Genomic DNA, 20,615 nt, shown 5'->3' with positions numbered 1-20,615 from the left:
GCTTCAGTCTTCAAGGCGTCAAACAGAATTAGGCACGTATTAGAAGTCTATATCTGAGGAAGATGGGGATTGTTACAAGATTCACTAATCTTGATGGTGCTCCAGACTACTTATATTTTTTTCGCTAGTTTCTTACAGGGAAACTGATCTCATTAAAATAACCATGGCTGTCTCTGCTCCTCCCCCACATACCCAGAATAACTTAACCCATCCACCCAATTTATTTTATATGTCTGCCACAGATACCTCTTGGTGACTATTGGCTCACACTTTCCATGTGCTCCTGATACTTGGAATCTGTTCCTTTTATCTTGGTTTCCTGTAGGGAAATAATGTTGGTTCAGAGCAGAGGAAATCTTAGGGTAGTCTGTTCACATTTTAAATATGCCCTGCCATTACTTGATAACCGTGGGTTAGTGCCTGTGGGCAATCTGACTTCATTTTTAACCTAGTTTACTTAAGATTTCATAAGCAGCAAATCGCATAACAAACATTGTCATAACCTTATGCAAATTTGTGTACCAATACAGCAAACTAGGTATCGCAAAATGTTCCCACCTCGCTTTGTGGTTGTTTTTTGTTTTTGTTTTGTTTGTTTTTGGGCTTTTTTTGCATCTCTTCACAAATCTACTACTTAGCTGCAGCTTTTCCCCATTCCCCCTCTCTTGCAAATATCCCTTCCCTATTGATTACATTTACTAGTATAGTATTTTTTTTTTTTTAAAGTTCAGTGCTAGCATTTTGCTGATTTCTTTTACTAGCTCAAGCACAAGGTAAGTGGAATGCAAGATGCATTAATTGTTGAAGGGTAATTAAATTAGAAATGTTCATGAATGATGCTCATTAGACAAGATTGAAGCCATGATGGGCGCTGTCACTCATATGTTTCAAACTTGTGTTGATATAACTATTTTTCTTCCCTGTGTCTCTGAAATCACTGGTGACTGTATGCAAAGCAAGACCAAAATCAGAGCAGGAGGCTAATGCTTGGTGGCCTCAATGGAGCAGTTTTTCAGAAGTGATTACTGGTAAAAGTATTAACTCTCCATGCCAAATCTCTCTTTCCCCTCTTCTCCTTCAAAACCTTTTTCTTAGTATCTCTCTTTTCAGTAATACAAAAATCCTAACTACTCTGCTGCTGACCTGAGACAGTCGGAGCTTTGCGTATCTTGTCCCAGCATTTTGACCACGCTCCATTATCTCTTCATAGTGGAATTAGGGAGCCACTAGCCCGGCTCAGAGGGCTGCATTAAAGTCTGAAGGACCAGCGACTCTGTGGCCAGCAGGGGGGTTACCAGAACGGCTGGCTTTCATGTGCCCCTAAAAGCCTGCTTGCCTTGTTGTTTCAAGCCTCGATGCGTTGTAGCTCGCGAGCCCTGCGGCCCGAGCTGCGCGATCAGTCCAAGTACCGTGTATGGCGACATTGCTTAGGGGGCATATCTGTGTAGGAGGACAAGGGACCGCGTCCTTTCTGTTATCCCGGGCTCCTAACGCTGTTCCCTGCTCACCTTTTAGGTGGGAAGAAGAGAATTACGAGGATGGTGTGAAATGGAAGTTTCTGGAACACAAGGGGCCGTACTTTGCTCCCCACTATGAGCTTCTCCCAGATGATGTCAAGTTCTACTATGCTGGTGAGTACCTTTAGGACGACGCTTCTTTCAGTTTTCTCAGATGGATTGCTCTGTAGTTGTCATATCCAGAGGTACAGGATATTTCACCTTTAATCATGAAGGTTTTTGTATTCATTTACAGTGCAAAATCAGAGGGTTTTGTGAGTAATGTTCTGATATTTTTGGTATTTGCTTTTTATGATATGGCATAAGGAAGTAGAGAGAGAGTTAGAAAATTCAGTTGACAGGTTACATGGGCACTGGGTAACTGTTTTTTTAAATAAGTTTATGATGACCTGGTCTCCGTCTCTACTCCCCTATTTTTCCCTGTCCAGTCTCTCTCTTCCCCTTGAGTAACACTTTTCCCCACCAGTCTCTCTCCCTCCTTGTTTTTCCCATTTTTCTCTCATTCCCTCTCCCCTTCCTCTTTCCATTCATACTTGCTTCCTTGCTTTTTCTGTCTCGCTCGTTCTTTGCCGCAGCGTTGTGTGTCCGTCAGTGTCTTCGGACGCTCTTCTGCCCTTCCCGTATGTGGGCGGTTCTGGTAGTCCCTGCACAGTCCACAGACATTTTTGTCCCAGTGCACGCATTTTGAAAATTGCCCCCAGGAGGTCCAGCGACTCACAAAATGGCAATGGGAAAACGCGTTAACTTTTTACTTGACTGTCTTTCAGAGTTTTCCTATTTTCACGACTTGGTATGAAGGCTGTATAAGGTCTTACGGTTCCAGGTTCAAATCCTGGCAGAGTTACTCTTCTGAGATGCATAAAACGAGTTTGTAATAACTGAAATTCGCTGTCTGTGAGCAGAGGGCCCTGTATAAAGAGTTTAAATGTCAAGTCGGGCAACACCTTTCTTCCCCTTAACAGTGCCCTCAAGTTATTGCTCTTTGCATTCTAATTGCCTCTCCCTCCCTCCCTCCCTCCCTCCAAGAGAAAAAAAAGAGTCTGCGGCTACTAAAGCCCCAACAGCTCTGAATCTGATTCTGCCGCTGGGGGAGGGTCGTATTTTATAATGCGCAGCCCTGAGAAGAACTTAACTCTGTTTATGCAGGAGAGCCCATGAAGCTGAGTCCAGCAACGGAGGAAGTTGCCACCTTTTATGGCAAAATGTTGGATCATGAGTACACCACCAAGGAGATTTTTCAAAAGAATTTCTTCCATGACTGGCGAGAGGTATGTCCAAAGTTCCCCAGAGCATGTTTGCATCAGCTTTCCGTGTAGCGGTCACTGATACAAAGTAGGGCTGTGGAGATGAAGCCAGATTTATTTCTGCTTTTGTTATCTCGGTATTGGTAGGTTTTCTAAATTGTTTGCAAATATTTTACAGTGGCTTTCTACTTAAATTAAGGAACTTGGTATTCACATGGTAATATTGAATTTCTTTGCATTCGGCTAGGTGGATCCTTGACCAGTGGGTTATGCACTTTTACCAGCAGATGGAGATGGAGCAAAGCCAACGTCATGGTATATATATATACCCTTACACTGACATTAGTCCGCCAGTATTCTCCAGCACCAAAGTATAAGAAACAGATGCCGCCCTCCTTCTGCATGAAAGGTCATGCTAGGGGTTTCAGACACTTTTTCAACCGTATAGAGGAGCAGCTTCCCAGAGGACTCGGGCTTTGGGTAGGTCTCAGTCCTTTCATCTCAGGCAGCCCAGAAGGGGCATAAATTCGGGTAGTGGTGCCCCCTGGGAAAAGATTAGGGGGTCGCGTCTCTTTTTTTTTTTTTTTTATTGGAGGTGGATCAAGATCACGTCAGACCCAATGGGTTCTGGAGGTGATAAGAGATGGTTACGCGCTTGAGTTTCTCAGAGTCCCTCAGGATGACTTCATGGTGTCTCCCTGCATCTCCACAGAAGAGACAAGCAGTGGGGTATACATTGTCAAGGCTCCTCAGCCTGCGGGCTGTAGTTCCAGCGCCCAGGTCTCAAGAATATATATTCCATTTATTTCGTTGTGCCTAGGAAGGAGGGCTCCTTTTGCCCGTCCTAGATCTCAAGGGAGTCATTTGCGGGTGCATCGTTTTCACATGGAAACCTTATGCTCAGTGATAATGGCAGTACAGTTGAGGGAGTTTGACGTCTCTGGATTTGTCAGAGGAATACATTCATATTCCCATCTGCTTGGAGCATCAATGGTTTCTGCATTTCGCTGTTTTGGGGCGACATCAGTTTTGAGCGCTGCCTTTTGGGTTGGCCACTGTACCCAGAACCTTTTCCAAAGTTATGGTGGTGTTTGCAGCAGTGTTGAGAGAGGATGACATTCTGGTTCACCCATACTTAAATGATCAGCTGATTCAGGCCAAGAGTCTGGAATAGAGCCTTCAGGTCTCACACAAGGTGATCTTGCTACAGAAACTAGGTTGGACGGTGAACTTGGCCAAGAGCAATCTATAGCCATCCCAGATACTGGAGTATCTGTGTTCGGTTCGACATGAAGCAAGGTAGGGTGTTCCTGCCAGAGGGATACATTCAGAAGCTGGCAGCGCAGGTGCTAATATTGACAGAAACAATACACCTGTCAGTGTGGTCTTATCTACAGGTGCTCGGGTTGATGGTGGCCACCCTAGAGGTGGTTCAGTGGGCAAGGGTTCATGTGCACTCTCCAGCGCACTCTGTCTCATTGGAGTCCACAGTCTCAAGACTGTTGGATACGGCTTCACCTGCTGGTGGAAATCAGCATACAGATGCAGTGGTGGTTGCATGCAGACCATCTAAGGAAGAGCGTATCCTTACGATCACTGGACTGGTTAGTACTCACGATAGATGCAAGCCTCCAGGGTTGGGGGGCCCATTGTCAGAAGTTGACGGTGCAGGGGCGCTGGAGTACAGAATAGTCTCTCTGGAGCATCAATCGGCTGGAAGCCTGGGCCATCCGGTTGACGTGTACGATTTGTTGACAGATTGCAGGGTTGAGTGGTCTGGATAATGTCAGACAGTGCAATGGCAATGGCTTACATCAATTGCCAAGGAGGAACCAAGAGCCAGCAAGTGTCGCAGGAAATAGCCCATCTCCATGGAATGGGTGGAAGTGTATCTTCAGGTGATATCAGCCTCCCACAATGCAAGAGCTGACTTTCTCAGCAGGCAGTCTGGACGCAGGAGAATAGGAATTGTCAAACGAGCTTTCTAGCTTATAGTGGACCACTGGGGTCTCCTGTTTCTAGTCCTGCTGGCAACATCTCACAATGTGAAGGTTCCTCGCTTCTTCAGTCACAGGAGAGATCAAAAGTCCTTAGGCATTGATGCCCTCTTGCAGGAGTGGCCGTTGGGCAAGCTCCTATATGCCTTTCTCCCGTGGCCCATGTTGGGCAGAATGATTCAGAGTCATTCAGAGTTAGTCATTCAGAGTCAAACAGGGATGGTGCTTCTGATGGTACCAGATGGCCTATGAGTCTGTGGTATGCAGATTTGCGAAGGCTCCTGGTGGACCCTTCTATCAGATTACTGGTTCACAGGGATCTGCTATGGCAGGGGCCTTTTCTTCACAAAGAAGCTGACTTGATTTTGTCTTACAGAATGGCCCTTGAGAGGGCTCGGATATTCCACTGCGGTGAATGCCCTCTTGCTACAAGCGAGAAAGTTCTCCTCTTCCTTAGCCTATGTGCGAGTTTGGCGAGTGTTTAAGGCTTGGCGTGAGGATGGAGGAGTTCTCTCTTGTTCAGTTAAGATCCTGCTCATTTTGGAATTTTTGCAGGATGGCTTGAGAGAAGGATTGGCCCTTAATTCATTGAAGGTATAAGCTCTTGCCTTTTTCTAAGGACAGGTGAATGGTTGTCAGCTCATCCAGATGTGGCTGGTTTCTTAAAAAGGGTGAAGCATCTTCTTCCTCCCCTGTTTGCAGTACCCTTGTGGAGTCTTAATCTTGTTTTGGATTTCCTGGTGGGTGCCACCTTTCGACTGCTGCATAGCCTTTCCTTGAGGTTACTTACATTGAAAACAGTATGTCTTGTGGTAATTTGCTCTGCTCATAGAGTCTCCGAACTGCAGGCCTTGTCTTGCTGAGAACAGTTTCTGCAAGTGACTCCAGGGGCGATATAGTTGCATCCTTTTCTGTCCTTTCTGCCAAAGTGGTCTCTGATTTATCAATCAAGTTTCCTGCTGACTCTGGACAGGGAGAGGGCTGTGGATGAATATCAGCTGTTACAGTCCTTGGATGTCAAGAGGCATATCTTGAGGTATTTAGAGGTTTCTGAACCTCTCAGGAAGACGGACCAGCTGTTTATCCTCCATGGTGGGAGTAAACAGGGTGGGCTGGCATTGCGGGCTACAATAGCCCGCTGGATTAGAGAGCTAGTCACGGCTGTGTATGTGGATGCTGAGCAGCCGTTGCCTAGTCAGGTTAGGGCTCATTCCACTAGGGCTCTGGCAGTGTCATGGACATAGATTAGATTGATGTCTCCCGTCAAGATTTGCCGAGCTGCAACTTCGTACTCCTTACATACCTTTTCCAGACATTACTGCCTGGATGTGCAGGCCAGGGAGGATGCAGCCTTTGCACATACGGTATTGATCGGACTGTGGGCAGCCTCCCATCCTGTAAAGGAGTAGCTTTGGTACATCCCACTGGTCGTGGATCCACCTATCTGAATGCTAAGAGAGGTGAAATTACTACATACCTGTTAATTTTCTTTTCTTTAATGAAGGTAGGTGAATCTACCTTCCCCGTCCTTGGCTACCGGATGGTGGTCCTGTTGTCCTGGGAGGTACTGGAAAGTGTCCATCCAGTCCCTCCTTGTGGTTTCCTCCATGTCAGGTTTGCTCCATCTCCATCTGCTGATAACTGTGCATAATCCACTCGTTGGGATTGACTTACCCTTCACTAAAGAAAAGGAAATTATCAGGAACGTAGTAATTGCTCCATTTTTTTTTCTTAAATGTTGCTCCCCTTTTGTATGGATGGATTGAACAAATGTCAATGAAAAAAGGAAAAAAAGACCAATAATGTCCAAATGAGACAAATTGTGAAGAAGAAAAATGTTGCAAACAAAATCCATTAAATATCAAATAATGAGAGAAACCTTTAGATTTAACCAGGATGGACCATCATAGTGCCCTGCGGATACTGAGATTCTTATTCAGTATTTTCACCACTTAGAATCATAAATCCTTAGGAAACAAGTCCTTTTTAAATGATTTTTTTTTTTTTAATGCTTCTAAAAAAAATATACTTCCCCCAAACAAATGTTTATCGCACCCGACATGATATCACATTTCGGATGTCTGCTTCAGGGACTTCCAGTTGAAGCTCCCTTCTCCCTCCTTGCATTACCGGCAGTGCTGGTGGAGGCACAGCTTGTGTCTCTAGACAGAAGCCTGGTGCACCAAGCGCATGTTGGCTGGTAGGGGGGAGTTCAGTAGAGGAAAGTGCAGTCGTTTTGTAGCTCTTCTCTAGAAAATTGGGAAGCTGCATGTTTTTATTTAAATAGATCAAGAAAGGGAGGATGCTTACAGTGTTTAAAAAAAAACCCAAAAAAACGCCCTTCTGTTTTAGGATTGGATAATGCCATGCACTTGGACACGTTGGAGGGGGTTCGGGTGTGGATTCCTGACTTAGGACTACCGTTCTGGCCCTTGCCCTTAGCCTAGCCAGCCCACAGAGAGAGAGACTCTGCACCCCATTCCCGGCCCTGCCAGAAGACGTTTTGATGCCGCTGGCAAAAAAAAAAAACAAAACGGGAGAGACCGACAGGACACGGCTGCAAGCGGCAGTACATTTCAAGGAATGTGGGAACCGCTGGTTAGAGCGACTCTCCCCTCAGCTGCTTTTCCCATAGAGTAAATAGAGAGCTTACGAGTCCTATAAAGCTCTGTTGTACGCCGCTCCGGTCAGATCTGGTATCTGTGCGGTGTAGAAGAACCAATGAAAAAATATAAAAATACAGCTTTCCATGGGTTTTGTGTGTGTTTTTTTTTTTTTTTAATGGAAAGCTTACTGTGTATTTCTGACAGCAGTAGTCAGCCCCATGGAAGTATGGGGGGCATTTTCAGTAAGACATCCCATCAGCAGGCTGGCTCATGAAATTACCACAGGTATGAGTTGTTTGTTTTCTTCTGAGGTCTCGCTCTGTGTATCCCTTTTCCTTATGGGTTTTTTTTTTTTTTGTTCCATTACCGAGATAAAACGAGGCCAGCTAACGAGGGTGTCTCCTTGGAGCAGTGGCTCAGCGTGCAGGTTTCAAAAGGATCATTGTGTCTGTTGTGCTGATCCATTCTGATCCCAGTGTGATTCGGATGCACCTCTGCCGGAGCTTTCTTATTTTAACTTAGCGCGCATTTCTGAGAGTCCTCTGCTTTTTTTTTTATCCACAGGTAATGACGGAAGAAGAGCGCAAAAAAATCAAGCACCTGCATAAGTGTGGCTTTTCTGAGATCCACAAATATTTTGTGGATAAAAATGAAGCAAGAAAAGCATTGCCGAAAGAAGAGAAACAGGTTTGGACTTGGCCTTGGGATGCCACAGAAGTTTGGGTGCATGGGGGTCAGGATGTCTCTTCATATTTTGCTTGCTGTGTGCTAGGATTTTAAATTTGCTTTTGCAGGGCATTTTGCTTTTTTAATTTTTTCTACCTCAGGAGCTGTTAGTCTTTCACAGCCTCCAGCGTGTTCTTAGTTTTCCGTCACGTCCCTTCCTTTTATCGGCTGCATATATAGCGGTCTCTTGCCGTGAGTGGCATGGGTAGAAGGCAGCCACTCCCAGAACTTCCCCTTGGTGAAGTGGGCACTGTAAGAGCGGCGATCGGATCTTTCCCTGTACGTATCCGGATCAGTCCAGATACCTGGGTTCATCTCCCCCTATCAGCAGATGGAGACAGAGAGAAAAAAAACCTCGCTGACACCGTATCTAAGCAACCGTGCCACCTGCACTTCCTCAGTATTTCTCTGTCTCCAGCAGATGGCAGAGGCTGTTCCTGAACATACCCAGATCAGTCCAGACAAGCGGGTTTTATTCATCCCTACCAGCAGATGGAGGTACAGAACAAAACTTTGGGCATTGCCACATATACGAGAGTGCCACATATACGAGAGTGCCTCAGTATTTCTTTACCTAAAGCAGATGGTAGAGGTGCTAATCCTGCAGTACCGACTGACTGGGTATTTTAAGGAAAATTACTCCCCGAGGTGACAGGCCTCCTGCAGAAGGGTCATCCCTCTGGTTGAGCCGGGCGAACGGGGGGTTGGATGCCCCTGGCCAGCTTCAGCCTGCAACTCCGGGACCCCTGACAGCCAGTGGTCTGGTTCCCTCTGTGGGCCCGAAGCCCCTCCGCCTGCCCAGGACAAGGAAGTACCCTTACTTTTATTTTTGTGCTTTCCTGTGTGTCTGGGCCTCTAAATCTTTGTTGTAAAAAAAAAAAAAAAGTCACCAGCAGCTGTCTGCTTTTGCAAAAGCATGTGGCAGGCTGTGTGGCCTAGCAGGCTGAATGCTACAGCAGAAGCATGCGGCAGGCTGTGCGGCCTAGCAGGCTGAATGCTATAGCAGAAGCATACGGCAGGCTGTGCGGCCTAGCAGGCTGAATGCTACAGCAGAAGCATGCGGCAGGCTGTGCGGCCTAGCAGGCTGAATGCTACAGCAGAAGCATGCGGCAGGTTGTGCGGCCTAGCAGGCTGAATGCTATAGCAGAAGCATGCGGCAGGCTGTGCGGCCTAGCAGGCTGAATGCTACAGCAGAAGCATGCGGCAGGCTGTGCGGCCTAGCAGGCTGAATGCTACAGTAGAAGCATGCGGCAGGCTGTGCGGCCTAGCAGGCTGAAATCCTCGGCGAGATCTGGTGCAGGCCGGGCAGTAAGTGGGCAGATCGGGGGATCATTCGGAGGATGGTGGTTCCGGTTAGGGCAGATTCACTCCAGTGGGGGCTGGCTGTACTCCCGAATGAGCCCGCATGGTTTTCAGTCGCGGTAGCGGCCTGTTCACCATGCTGGCGGGAAATTCTTGGGGCAGTGAGCCCTCTTCAGGATTTGACAACTGCTGTGTGGTGCAATCCGGGCCACGGGTAAGCGCGGCAAGCATAGGATTGCCTGTTTGGATTTTTATTTTGCCTTGCTTTATTTCTTGGTGCTTGTTATGACAGACAAGCAGCTCAGAGAGACCTGCAGGGCCTTTGGTAGCCCATCGGTCAGCCTGAATGACCTCCTCTGCATGGAATGTGCTGGGGGGGGGAGGGGGGTCTGACAGGCAAGCAAAGCTGCAGAGGCATTCGAGGACCACGGCGGTGGCTCTGGGATCACAGGGGAGAATGGCTATGGCCGCAGAAGCGGAGCTGGATGGGGGGGGGCTTCTGTTCAGGGGGTCCCTGCCGCTCCTGTCACCCATGTTTCAACCTGGGGAAAAAGATCCGAATGTCTCGGGTCCTAGCAGCCCCAAACTCCCTTTGGGGGCCCCGGGGGGGGGGGGGGGGGGGGGGGGGGGTTTGCCCAAATTCGTACTTTTACAAGGCCTTCCTGACTAGGCAGCCAGGTAAGTGTGGTGTCAGAGAAGGCCCGATGGGTTTGGCAAAGCGGGGGAAGGTCCCCCTGTGAACTCTGCCTCCCGAGGGATGGCTAGCGTGATTGGAATCGGACTTGGAAGATTCGGACGAGTCTAAGCAGGAGGATGAGGTCTCCTCGGAGGCCGATCAGGATGGGGACCCGATTGGGGGCCCCCTTTAGACCCAGGGGACTCTAAAACTGAACAGGGGACCTTGGAGGGTCCGGAGGCTGAAGGCAACGATCTGCGGGTGATCCGGCTTTTCAAGAGAGAGGAGCTTCATCTGCTTATGCCTCAGGTGTTGGAGGAGCTGGGAATTAAGCTCACCCTGGAGGATTCAGATGCTGAAGGGGTTAATCCGGTTCTGGATGGCCTACGGAAACCCCCCAGAGCTTTCCCAATTCCGAAGAAAATCCAGAAATTGATCAACTGAGAGTGGGATTCCCCTGACTCGGGTCTGCGAGTTGGCAGAGCGATGTCCAAGCTTTATCTGCTTCTGCAGGACCATCTGGACGTTCTCAGGGTCCTGAAGGTGGATGCAGCAGTTTCGGCAGTCACTAAGAAGATCACTATTCCGGTGGCTGGAGCTTCCACTGTGAAGGATGTTCAGGATCGGAAGTTGGAAGTGCATCTCAAGCGAGCTTTTGAGGTCCTGGGGATCGACCTGCGGGCAGTGGTATGTGCAAGTCTGATGCAGCAGGCCTATTTATATTGGATCCAGAAGCCACAGGAACAGTCTGCCTCAGGGACTCTTTCCCCAGTCCAGGCGGCCCGCCTGGAGGCAGGGGTTGCCTATGGCATGGATGCCTTGTTATGACCTGGTGAGAACCATGGTCCATGCCATGGTGTCGGTGGTGATGTCCAAGTGACATTTGTGGCTACGCAGCTGGTCAACAGATCTGTCATCAAAATTGCTGCTCTGTAATCTGCCCTTTCAGGGGAAACTGCTGTTTGGTGAGGACCTCGATTGTCTGATGAAGTCACTGGGAGAGACAAAGGGCAATAGGCTGCCAGAGGATCGAAAGTCTGGCCGGAAACCTTTATCTTCTCGGCCTTGCTTTCGGGAGTCCAGATGTTTTTGTCAGACGAGGCCCTTGGCGGTCTCGGCCCCAAGACAGTCCTCGCATAGGCAACAGTCCTTTCGAGGGGCTGGAAGGTCATCTAGAGGCGGCTCCACCCAGGGTGCGGGTGGCAATAAGTCCTCACAATGAGATCCGGCAGGTCCACTCCTTGTCTCTGGTAATCGGGGGCAGGCTGGCCCGGTTCTACGGGGAGTGGACCAAGATCACTTCCGACAGGTGGGTGTTGAGTGTGGTGAGAAACGGCTATGCCTTAGAATTTTCTCGCACATTGCGGTCGGTCTTTCTGGAGTCGCGTTGTCTTTCCGAAGCAAGCGGGCAGCGGTCCAGGAAACGCTTCAGCAGTTGTTAAGTCTCGAGGCGGTTGTACCGGTGCCAGTGTCCGAACAGGGACAAGGCAGATATTCCATCTATTTCGTGGTGCCCAAGAAGGAAGGCATGTTCCGACCTATCCTAGACATGAAGAAAGTCAACCAGAGTTTGAAGGTACCACATTCCCTGTACGTACCCGGATCAGTCCAGACAGTGGGTTAAGCCTCCTGTCCAGCAGAGGGAGATATAGGATACCCTTTAGTTTTTTCTCTATTAGGACAGTGCTCACCCTGCATCCCTTCAGTATTTCTCTATCTCCAGCAGATGCACACGGTAGACCTTGCGGCTCCCCTCTAGACAGCTAAATTGTTTGGGAAAGTCTAATTTCTCCCTCTTTCTGTCTTATTTGGGTCAAGCAAGTACTTAATTTCTATTTTCAGTTTTCAAAAAAAAAAATCTGTTTTCATTTTTGGTAGGGAGCAACAGTGTTTGCCCCTCGCTCTTACTGGGTGCCTAGGGGGGCTTTGCCCCTTGAGCTCCTCGGCCTAGCACCCTCCCCGGTGACCTGCCTGGCTAGGGGTGAAACTGGTGGTCCAGTCCCTCCCCCCCACGCAGACCCAGAGACGAGGCATACCTCGGGTCTGCTGCAGAGAAGTTCATTCCTCTGCTTCTTCAACTTTACAAACAAGTTTAAAAAAAACAAAAAAAAACCTTCCATCGGGGGAAAGAGCGGGTAGCTGAACTTCTGTTCCCTGCTCTCAGCCAGGCACCGGCGATTCTTGCGGTCTCACACACGGCAGAACTGCCCCTCTCTGCCTCTATTGGCCTTTTGTCTCACTTGTGGAGAGCCTGCCTCTCTGCTCTCCCGCGAGGGAGTGTGTTCTCGATGCTCGAACGGAGGGAAGGCTCCTCTGCGCCGGAGAGATCAGCTGGTCATTCCAGGCCCGGCAGACGGCTGCAAAGATATTCCTGCAAACCGCGGGAACGGCGGCCATTTTCGGATGGAGACGTTGTGCACCGTAATTGCAGTGGTACGGTGAGGAAAATTTTTGGCGTCTATGGATCTCACTGAGGCTTATCTGCCTATCATCCATCTATCAGGAGCACAAGAAGTTTCTCAGATTCGTGGTTCTGGGACAGCACTATCAGTTTCAAGCGCTGCCTTTCGGGCTGGCCAATGCCCCATGGATCTTTACAAAGGTGATGGTGGTAGTGGCGGCGGCGCTGTGACAGGAGGAATTGCTGGTGCACCCGTTCTTGGATAATTGGCTGATACGGGCAAAGTCACTAGAGGAATGTGTGCGGTCCGTGGACCGAGTTCGGTCACTCCTGGAATCTCTAGGCTGGATTATCTGCTCCCCTCCCATTCCCTTGAATACTTGGGAGCCTGTTTCGACACCCGGCAGAGCAGAGTGTTTTTTACAGACTACAGGGTGAACAAAATTCAAGGGCAGATAGCACAGGTGCCGAAGGTCTGGGATTACTTACAGGTCCTGGACTCGATGGCGTCCACATTGGAACTGGTGCCCGGGGCGTTTGCCCATTTGAGGCCTCTGCAGAGAGCCTTGTTGTCCCGTTAGAATCCTCTGTCACAACAATATTTCCTGCCCCTGGCTCTGATGGGGTCGGCCAGGGCCAGTCTGGCCTGGTGGATGATGTGGAACAATTTGGAGAAGGGGATGCCTCTCGAGGTCCCAGAGTGGGTGGTAGTCACCACTGATACAGGTCTTCTGGGCTGGGGGACAGTTTGTCTGGGCAAGTCTGTTCAGGGCCTTTGGTCAATGTCTGAACAGACCTGGTCCATCAATCGCCTGGAGACTAGAGCGGTGCGCCGAGCTCTGGAGCAGTTTCTACCCTTGGTCCGCAATCGGATGGTGCGAGTTTTCTTGGACAATTCGATCACAGTGGCTTACATCAACCGCCAGGGGGGAACCAAGAGTCCCATGGTAGCACAGGAGGCTCAGCTGCTGTTCGAGTGGGCAGAGCTTCATCTCGAAGGAATCACCGCCTCCCATGTCGCAAGAGTCGACAACGTCCAGGCGGATTAACTCAGCCGGCAGCAGTTTGATCCGGGGAGTGGGAATTCTCTGAGGGCCTGGGAGCTTCTCTGCGAACGGTGGGGAACCCCGCAGTTCGATCTCATGGCAACGAGTCTCAATACCAAGACGCAAAGGTTCTTCAGCCGCCGGAGGGAGTCCGGGGCGGTGGGGCTCGATGCCCTCGTATGTCCGTGGCTGACCAGAGTATGTCTTTCCTCCGAGGCTGCTGATAGCAAAGGTACTCAGGCATGTAGAGGGCCATACGAGGTCAGTGATTCTGGTGGCTCCGGAATGGCCTCGCCGTCCATGGCTCACGGATCTGGTGCAGCTGGCAGTGGACGAACCACTATGCCTGACACGTTTACAGGATCTCCTACGTCAGCGTGCTATATTTCCGATCGGGAGGATCGCTTTTGTCTCGTTGCCTGGCTTTTGAGAGGAGGCGATTGCGCTTGAGGGGGTATTCAGAACCAGAAATTACCACGTTGCTCCAAGCGAGATGCCCTGCTATCTCTTTAGCGACCAAACGGAGAGGAACGGTAAACACCAAGTGAACTTTATTGAGATAAATGCCCGACTCAGGCTGAGTTTCGCTCAATTCTGAGCTGCTTCAGGGGCTAATATAAAAACAGACATAATAAATATAACCAACTAAACCATCTGTAGTTGATTAAACAAATGTAAACAAATATAGACATATATACACCATAAATACATAATGGTAAAATCATAATCAATGATTACATGAGTGATTTAAAAGAAAAAGACACACAAATGCAGAAAAAGATGGTAGAGTTTAAATATAGTTTAAACATAGCTATACTGTTATATCATGGTAATCACTTTTGTAAAAAACACAATGTTGATCCATATAAAGAATAGTTGTTAGTGTCAGCAACCTTAAGCTCTCATAAGAGTATCAATTTGGGTTATAGCATAAATGCTTAAAAAGTAATGAGGATAAATAAGAAGGTTTTCTACGAGGAGTCAAACATCTCCGTCCACCTCTGTGTCGCATTTGACCAGATTATAATCTTAATCTCGTGCTACGGGTCCTTTGCGAGGAGCCGTTTGTGCCTCTGAATCGGGTATCTTTGAAGATCCTGACTCTGAAGATTGTCTTTTTGGTAGCTATCTGTTCGGCTAGAAGGATTTCGGAATTGCAGGCACTTTTGTGCCATGATCCGTTTCTCCGGATATCATCCGATATGGTGTCCTTGCGTGTACGGTACCTTCGTTTCTTCCTAAGGTGGTGTCAGTTTTTCATGTAAACCAATTAGTGGAGTTGCCCGTGTTTCCGGATTGGGCTCGGGATCCCTCGATGGGATGAGGACTTCACCTTTTGGGTGTGAGACGGATGGTATTACGTTATTTGAAAGTCACTAACGCTTTTCGTCGTTCTGATCATTTGTTCGTCCTGTTCGGGGGAGCAAAAAAAGGGGGTCGTTTCCTGTAGTCACTCTCCAAGACTGTTAGCCAGTCTAAGCCATGCTGCCTCAAAGCTAGAAGTGCCTGCGACTTCTGTAATACAATTAGCTTTTTTACATTCCTTCTTACCGCTTTAATTCTAAAGACTAATCACTTCAGAACCCCATGCCTTCTCACCCTGAATCCCAAGAAACTCCATCTCCCTTCTCCTGCCTATCTCCAGCTACAAAGATATCTGCTAGAAGCATATGCGTTTGGAATACAACAATTGTAAGTAATGGAAAATTATCTGAACAATAAATAATTTCAAACTTAAAAGATCTTTGTCCTGAGGACTGATTAAGAAGAGAAGTTAGCTGTCTGGAGGAGGGAAATTCGTATATTTCTTATTGAGCCAGCACAATGCAGGTAAAAGTACGAGTATAGAGGAACTAATTGCACACTGTTACTCACTTGCACAATCCAGTTTTACGCATGGAAATTGCCTTATAAATAAATCATACATGCTCCAATAAGTGTCCAACACTCAACTAAAAATGTAACAGTCATCATCTAAAATGTCAGTTGGGATATAAAAACAGACACACCATGGCATCGAAACACAGATACCTGGCCAAAAAGTTCCGGGAAGATACAGACAAACGAAAATGTCTAAGTTAAGCACAAATCATTAAACCATTGGATTAACAGTTGACTTCCTTTTGCCTTACTAGTTAGTTTAATTATGCCCTAGCTAGTCACCCCTTACCTCTTTACTATTTTAATCTCAATTTATATCTGTCTCTCCTACTGTCTCTCTCCCTCTGTTCATTATAACTTTGCCTCTTTTTTCCGAGTTATGTTATCCCAGTTCCTTGTAAACCGATGTGATATGAATGTCTGTACAGAAAAGTTTAAAATAAATAAATAAACCAAGTCTGAGTTGAATTGGTCCTGAGGATTCTTTGTAGGCGCGAATATAACTTACTGGACAGATGGGAAGACTACACAGCGATTTAAAAGTGCATGAGTTTTCAGTGTCACCAGTGTCTCGCGTTCAGATTTGACCAGTGTTGAATCTCTCCCATGAGAGAGATTTCCATGCTCATAGATCATCATTTCAGAGATGAACCTTTTTTTTTTTTTTTTTTCATATAATTGTTCACAGATGGTTTGCCATTGGAGCCTTAAATGTTTCTCGGAAGGAGAATTGCTTAGTCGTAAGTCATTATTCCGGTATTGAAACCGGTTTCCCTCCTGAAAGAATTGCTCACTTTGCTATAAATTTGATCGGCACAGCTCATTATTTCAGTATTTAATGGAAGAGAATGGATAAGGAGGCAGTTTTCAAAGGAAAATGTAAATATAACATACTATGAGAGCAACTTTCAAAAGCCCATTTACCCGCACTACAAGCTATTGCCAGTTCAATGGCATAGATTGCAGTAGTTTTTAAAGCGAAAATTGTTACAGTATATGCTATTGAATTGTCACTAGGTTTTACACATGCTAAGTGCGCTTAAAGGCAGGTAAATGAGCTTTTGAAAATTGCTTTCATAGTATGTTGCATTTACAGTTTCCTTTGAAAATTGCCTCCTTAGATTGTAAGACCACAGGGGCAGGGGAAATAACCTGAATGTAATTCGCCTTCAGTTACCAATGAAAAGGCATGAGCCGAAGTCTATATAATAGACAGTTACCGCAAGCGTAATGTGAGGAAGTCATTCCTCACAGAAAACAGGGTACATGGAGGAAATGGGCCTGGGATTCAAGAACGCTTAGCTTCGGGACGAGCAAAAGGAAATCCTCAAGCGATGAAAGCATCTGGGTTGCACCCCGGGGGGCGTCTTACGGGGAGCGTTCTCCTGCTGATCCAGAGCTGAAATAAAAGGGCACATTATTCATTCATTCATTCATTCATTTATTTATTTATTTTTAAATTATTTTTGTTTAGAAGCTGAAGGAGGAGAATGGAAAAATCCAAGACGAGTTTGGCTACTGCACGTTGGACGGACACCGGGAGAAGATCGGGAACTTCAAGACTGAGCCGCCGGGGCTGTTCCGTGGCCGCGGGGACCACCCCAAGATGGGGATGCTGAAGAAGAGGATAATGCCGGAAGACGTCATCATAAACTGCAGCAAGTGAGTGCTCGGGGGTGAAGGGGGAGGAATCAGTCGTTCCTCCCGCCCTCTTGAGGTAGTTGGGTGTGAAAAGTTGAAGCCCCCACGTTTTCCCCCGCAGAGTGCGCTCCCTTCTCATGTAATAAAATAAGTTTGCAGAGTTTTTCTCTTTCTTTTTTGTTAAGCACATCCGTAATCGAGCTGTCCTGTCCAGCATCATTTATAATTGTTTCTGAAGCTGTTTGTGCATGACAACCAGTCTCATCCGCTGGCTCCACGTTGTCCTGCATCGCTGTATTCATTAATAGCAATTCTGTCCAAATGTCTTAACCTAATTGCTTTAATAGCCGTCTAATAGTTTAGAATCCACTATCATTTTCCTTTCTGCGTCAGCCAAAAAATGTTCTTTGCGTGTCACGTTAGCAGTATAACCCTTTTAGAGGAAGCAAGCGTCAACCCCCATCCTCCCCACCCTGCAAAGCAAAAAAAAAATCCTGTTTCAAAATTTAATGGCACTGCGATTTTTTTGCAGTAGCTGCTCCTTGCTTCAGTCCCCACCCCCAGACCGCGTCCGGTGGGAATGGGGGTCACTGTCCCCAGCGCCTTTCAGCGGGTGTAATTGTGGACTCGAGTCTGGTTGCCAGGTGTCGCTTTTGAGTGATGATTGTGAGGTTTCCTTACCCGTGGGGGGAGCTATTGTCCATTTTCTCTGCAACATTTCTGGCCGCGGCTCAGGAATACAAATCAAGTCGTCTGCGTGGCAGGGTAATGCTGCTGCCACTGGACTGGCCTACTCTTGCTTTGTTTACATATTTCTTTTTGGGGTTTGTTTTTTTTTTTTAAGGACTGGGAGACGTTTTTCTCTTTGGGGTTGGCTTTTTTTTTTTTTGCTTTTTTTTTGCTTGCTTTGTAACATATTCTATCATGGCAGATGAAGACCCAAATGGTCCATTGTGTCCGCCCAGCAAGTTTCTTAGGGTAGTAACTGCTGCTCCATGCTGGTTACCCTCATGCAGAAATGTTGCATCTAACGTCAGCGGAGGATACCCCGTTTCTTCATTTACAGCCCCTGGGCCACGCGGGATCCTCCTGTGTTTCTCCCATGCCCTTTTGATTTCCATGCATCCACCACCCTTTCCTTCAAGAAACGTTTCCGGATGTTCTTCCAGAATCTTCCCTGTTGGAGTTTCAGATCATGACCCGTAGTTCCATCGGGAAAGGTTTGATTTTGGTGAATTAGTAAATTCCTTTCAGGTATTTGAAAGCGGGCGCCGTATCTCCCCTGTCTCTCCTCTCCTCCATTGGACCCGAACAGCTGTTTTGCTTAATTTAAATGGCATCCCCTTGAGCCAGCAGGAGAACAGTAATGACACATGTGAAACGACATCAGGAAATGTATTTATTTTATGGAAGGGGACGGTAGCAGAGTTAAAGTGTGGAATAAATACAGATGATCCCTTATTGGCAAGAAGATGGAAACAAGGCAGGGTACACCCTGAACGGAGCAGTGGTTGAACTCAAAACAAGGTTGAAATGACCGCATGGTGCTTACAATAAAGGCAGGGGAGGTAACCTGCACGGAGCGGCAGTTACAACCCTTGCTGGGCAGACCGGATGGGCCAGTTCAGTCTTTATGCTTTAATTTACTATGTTGCCGTGCGAATGAAGAATGAGCAGGGTATACCAGCTGGACACTTACCACCAGCGTTGTTGAAGATTTCTGATGCTATCTTTTTTTGCCCATCGTGTACAGCCTCTTTGGCTGCCATCTTAGTCCACGTGAGATGCGTTCACCTAGAGGCAACCTCCTGCCTTCATTGGAGATTGTGTAAAATAGTTCTCCCATAACTTTGCAATGTTTTATCTTCCTTTTTGTGCAGTGCTGTTTGCATTCTGTAGGAAATAATGGAAACAGGGGATGCTGATATCTGTTACGAGGGGAGGAATAATAGGATTTGCTTCCTTCATTGTTAACCTTAACATTCTTAACTTTATGGTTCCATAACTTATTCACACGTGTTCCATTTTAACAGAAGGTGGCAATCCATTTCATTATTTCAGCACCTGCGGTGTAACCGTAACCGCCAGATAACCCCCCCCCCAAGACTGACGCAGCAGCTTTAATGATGCTGGTTGTATTTATCTCTGCCCTTCTAGAGAATCCAAGATCCCTGAGCCCCCTGCGGGTCATAAGTGGAAAGAAGTGCGTTGTGACAATACGGTCACGTGGCTGGCTTCGTGGACGGAAAACATCCAGGGAGCCATTAAGTACATAATGCTGAACCCGAGCTCCAAACTGAAGGTTGGTTGTCAGCTGTGAGGGGGGGGGGGGAGTCTAGATTATGGTGGTGGATAAAAGACCACATTATACTGCTCTGGTCTAGAGCTGAGAACTGTTCGGCAAAGTGTTATTTCTTATGCTTGGAGTTGGAGACGAGACACCTCCTTCACAGAACTGACTCTGTTATGTTCATAGCTTTTTTTTTTTTTTTTTTGTAAGGGGAAAACACTTTAATAGTATGGTTTGAAGGCAAGTGAATCCTTTATCTCACATTTGTGTGAGGACATTGCTGCTCAGTGGTGTTGGATATTCCAGGATTTTCTGGAAATCGTCTGACCGTGTGCAGCAGTTCCCACATTCTTGAAGCATACCTCCATATTTATTTTTTAGTTTTTATTTATGAATTTTTTGCTAGGGCAAATGAATATTGCTTTTTTTTTTTTTTTTTAATTAAACTCTGTGATTTCCCTGCTTTCTAATGCTTTCGCTGCATTTTTGGCAGTTCATTTTTTTCTAAAATCTATGTACTTCAAGCTTTTTTGATTCCTGCTAGTTTTTTAGTTTGTATTGGTGATTTAAATATTTTTTTAAAATGTTTTCAGTATCCTTTCAGTAGACCTGCTTTGAACTGTGGCTCCTTCAGTCCTCCTGGTCGCGGAGCGTTTAAGTTCAGCTTGTTTTTTCACTCAAGACTACTTTCTTATCTTGACAATTCAAAGAAGGCTGGGCCCACTGAACCAGTGCCGAAGGCAACACTGAAATAGAGGAACCTTGTAACTGCACCATCTGCTGAAACTGGAGAAGGAAACCATGCACTCTTTCAATGCTAAAACCTGAAAATAGTTCCTCGAGATGAGATATCTTGCTCTCACAGCTTGCACCAAGCTTCGAGCTCTTAAGCATGGAGCTGAGAAGAAACTGCACCGAAGGCCCAGTGGAGGAACATCGGTGCCGATCCCTTTTCCCTGTACGTACCAGGATCAGTCCAGACACCTGGGTTGTGACTCCGCACCAGCAGATGGAGACAGAGCAAGACTTGTCGGGCACCCCTACATATAGTAAGGCGCCACCCACAGCCCCTCAGTCTTTCTCTGTCTCCAGCAGATGGGGCAGGTTCACCCACAGTCTCTGATGGTCCCTGGGTAGTTGACTAGCTAGTCAGGGATTTTTGTTTGGTTAGAAAAAAAAAAAAAAGGGGGAAGAAAAGAAACAGCAAGAAGAAGTAGGAAAACTTCTCCCTCGTCCTGAGAGCCTCCCAGGGGGGTTGCAAGGTTCTGCATGACTCTGAGAACAGGGA

At 47.2% G+C, this 20,615-nt stretch overlaps 1 protein-coding gene across 3 annotated transcripts in view; it reads left to right on the top strand.

Moving 5' to 3' along the window:
- The window catches only part of TOP1MT (DNA topoisomerase I mitochondrial), a 100,591-nt gene that overhangs the window by 24,612 nt on the left and 55,364 nt on the right, over positions 1 to 20,615 (top strand). For all 3 annotated transcript variants that reach the window (XM_029592171.1, XM_029592172.1, XM_029592173.1), the window contains exons 2-6: positions 1,516 to 1,631; positions 2,664 to 2,785; positions 7,929 to 8,051; positions 16,871 to 17,058; positions 19,195 to 19,339. In XM_029592171.1, the coding sequence (XP_029448031.1) occupies positions 1,516 to 1,631; positions 2,664 to 2,785; positions 7,929 to 8,051; positions 16,871 to 17,058; positions 19,195 to 19,339 (694 nt within the window). The remainder of the gene's footprint in view (positions 1 to 1,515; positions 1,632 to 2,663; positions 2,786 to 7,928; positions 8,052 to 16,870; positions 17,059 to 19,194; positions 19,340 to 20,615) is intronic.

This window comes from Rhinatrema bivittatum, chromosome 2 (genome assembly GCF_901001135.1).
Source record: "Rhinatrema bivittatum chromosome 2, aRhiBiv1.1, whole genome shotgun sequence".
NCBI classification, from domain to species: Eukaryota; Metazoa; Chordata; class Amphibia; order Gymnophiona; family Rhinatrematidae; genus Rhinatrema; species Rhinatrema bivittatum.
This window is presented reverse-complemented; position numbering and strand designations above follow the sequence as displayed.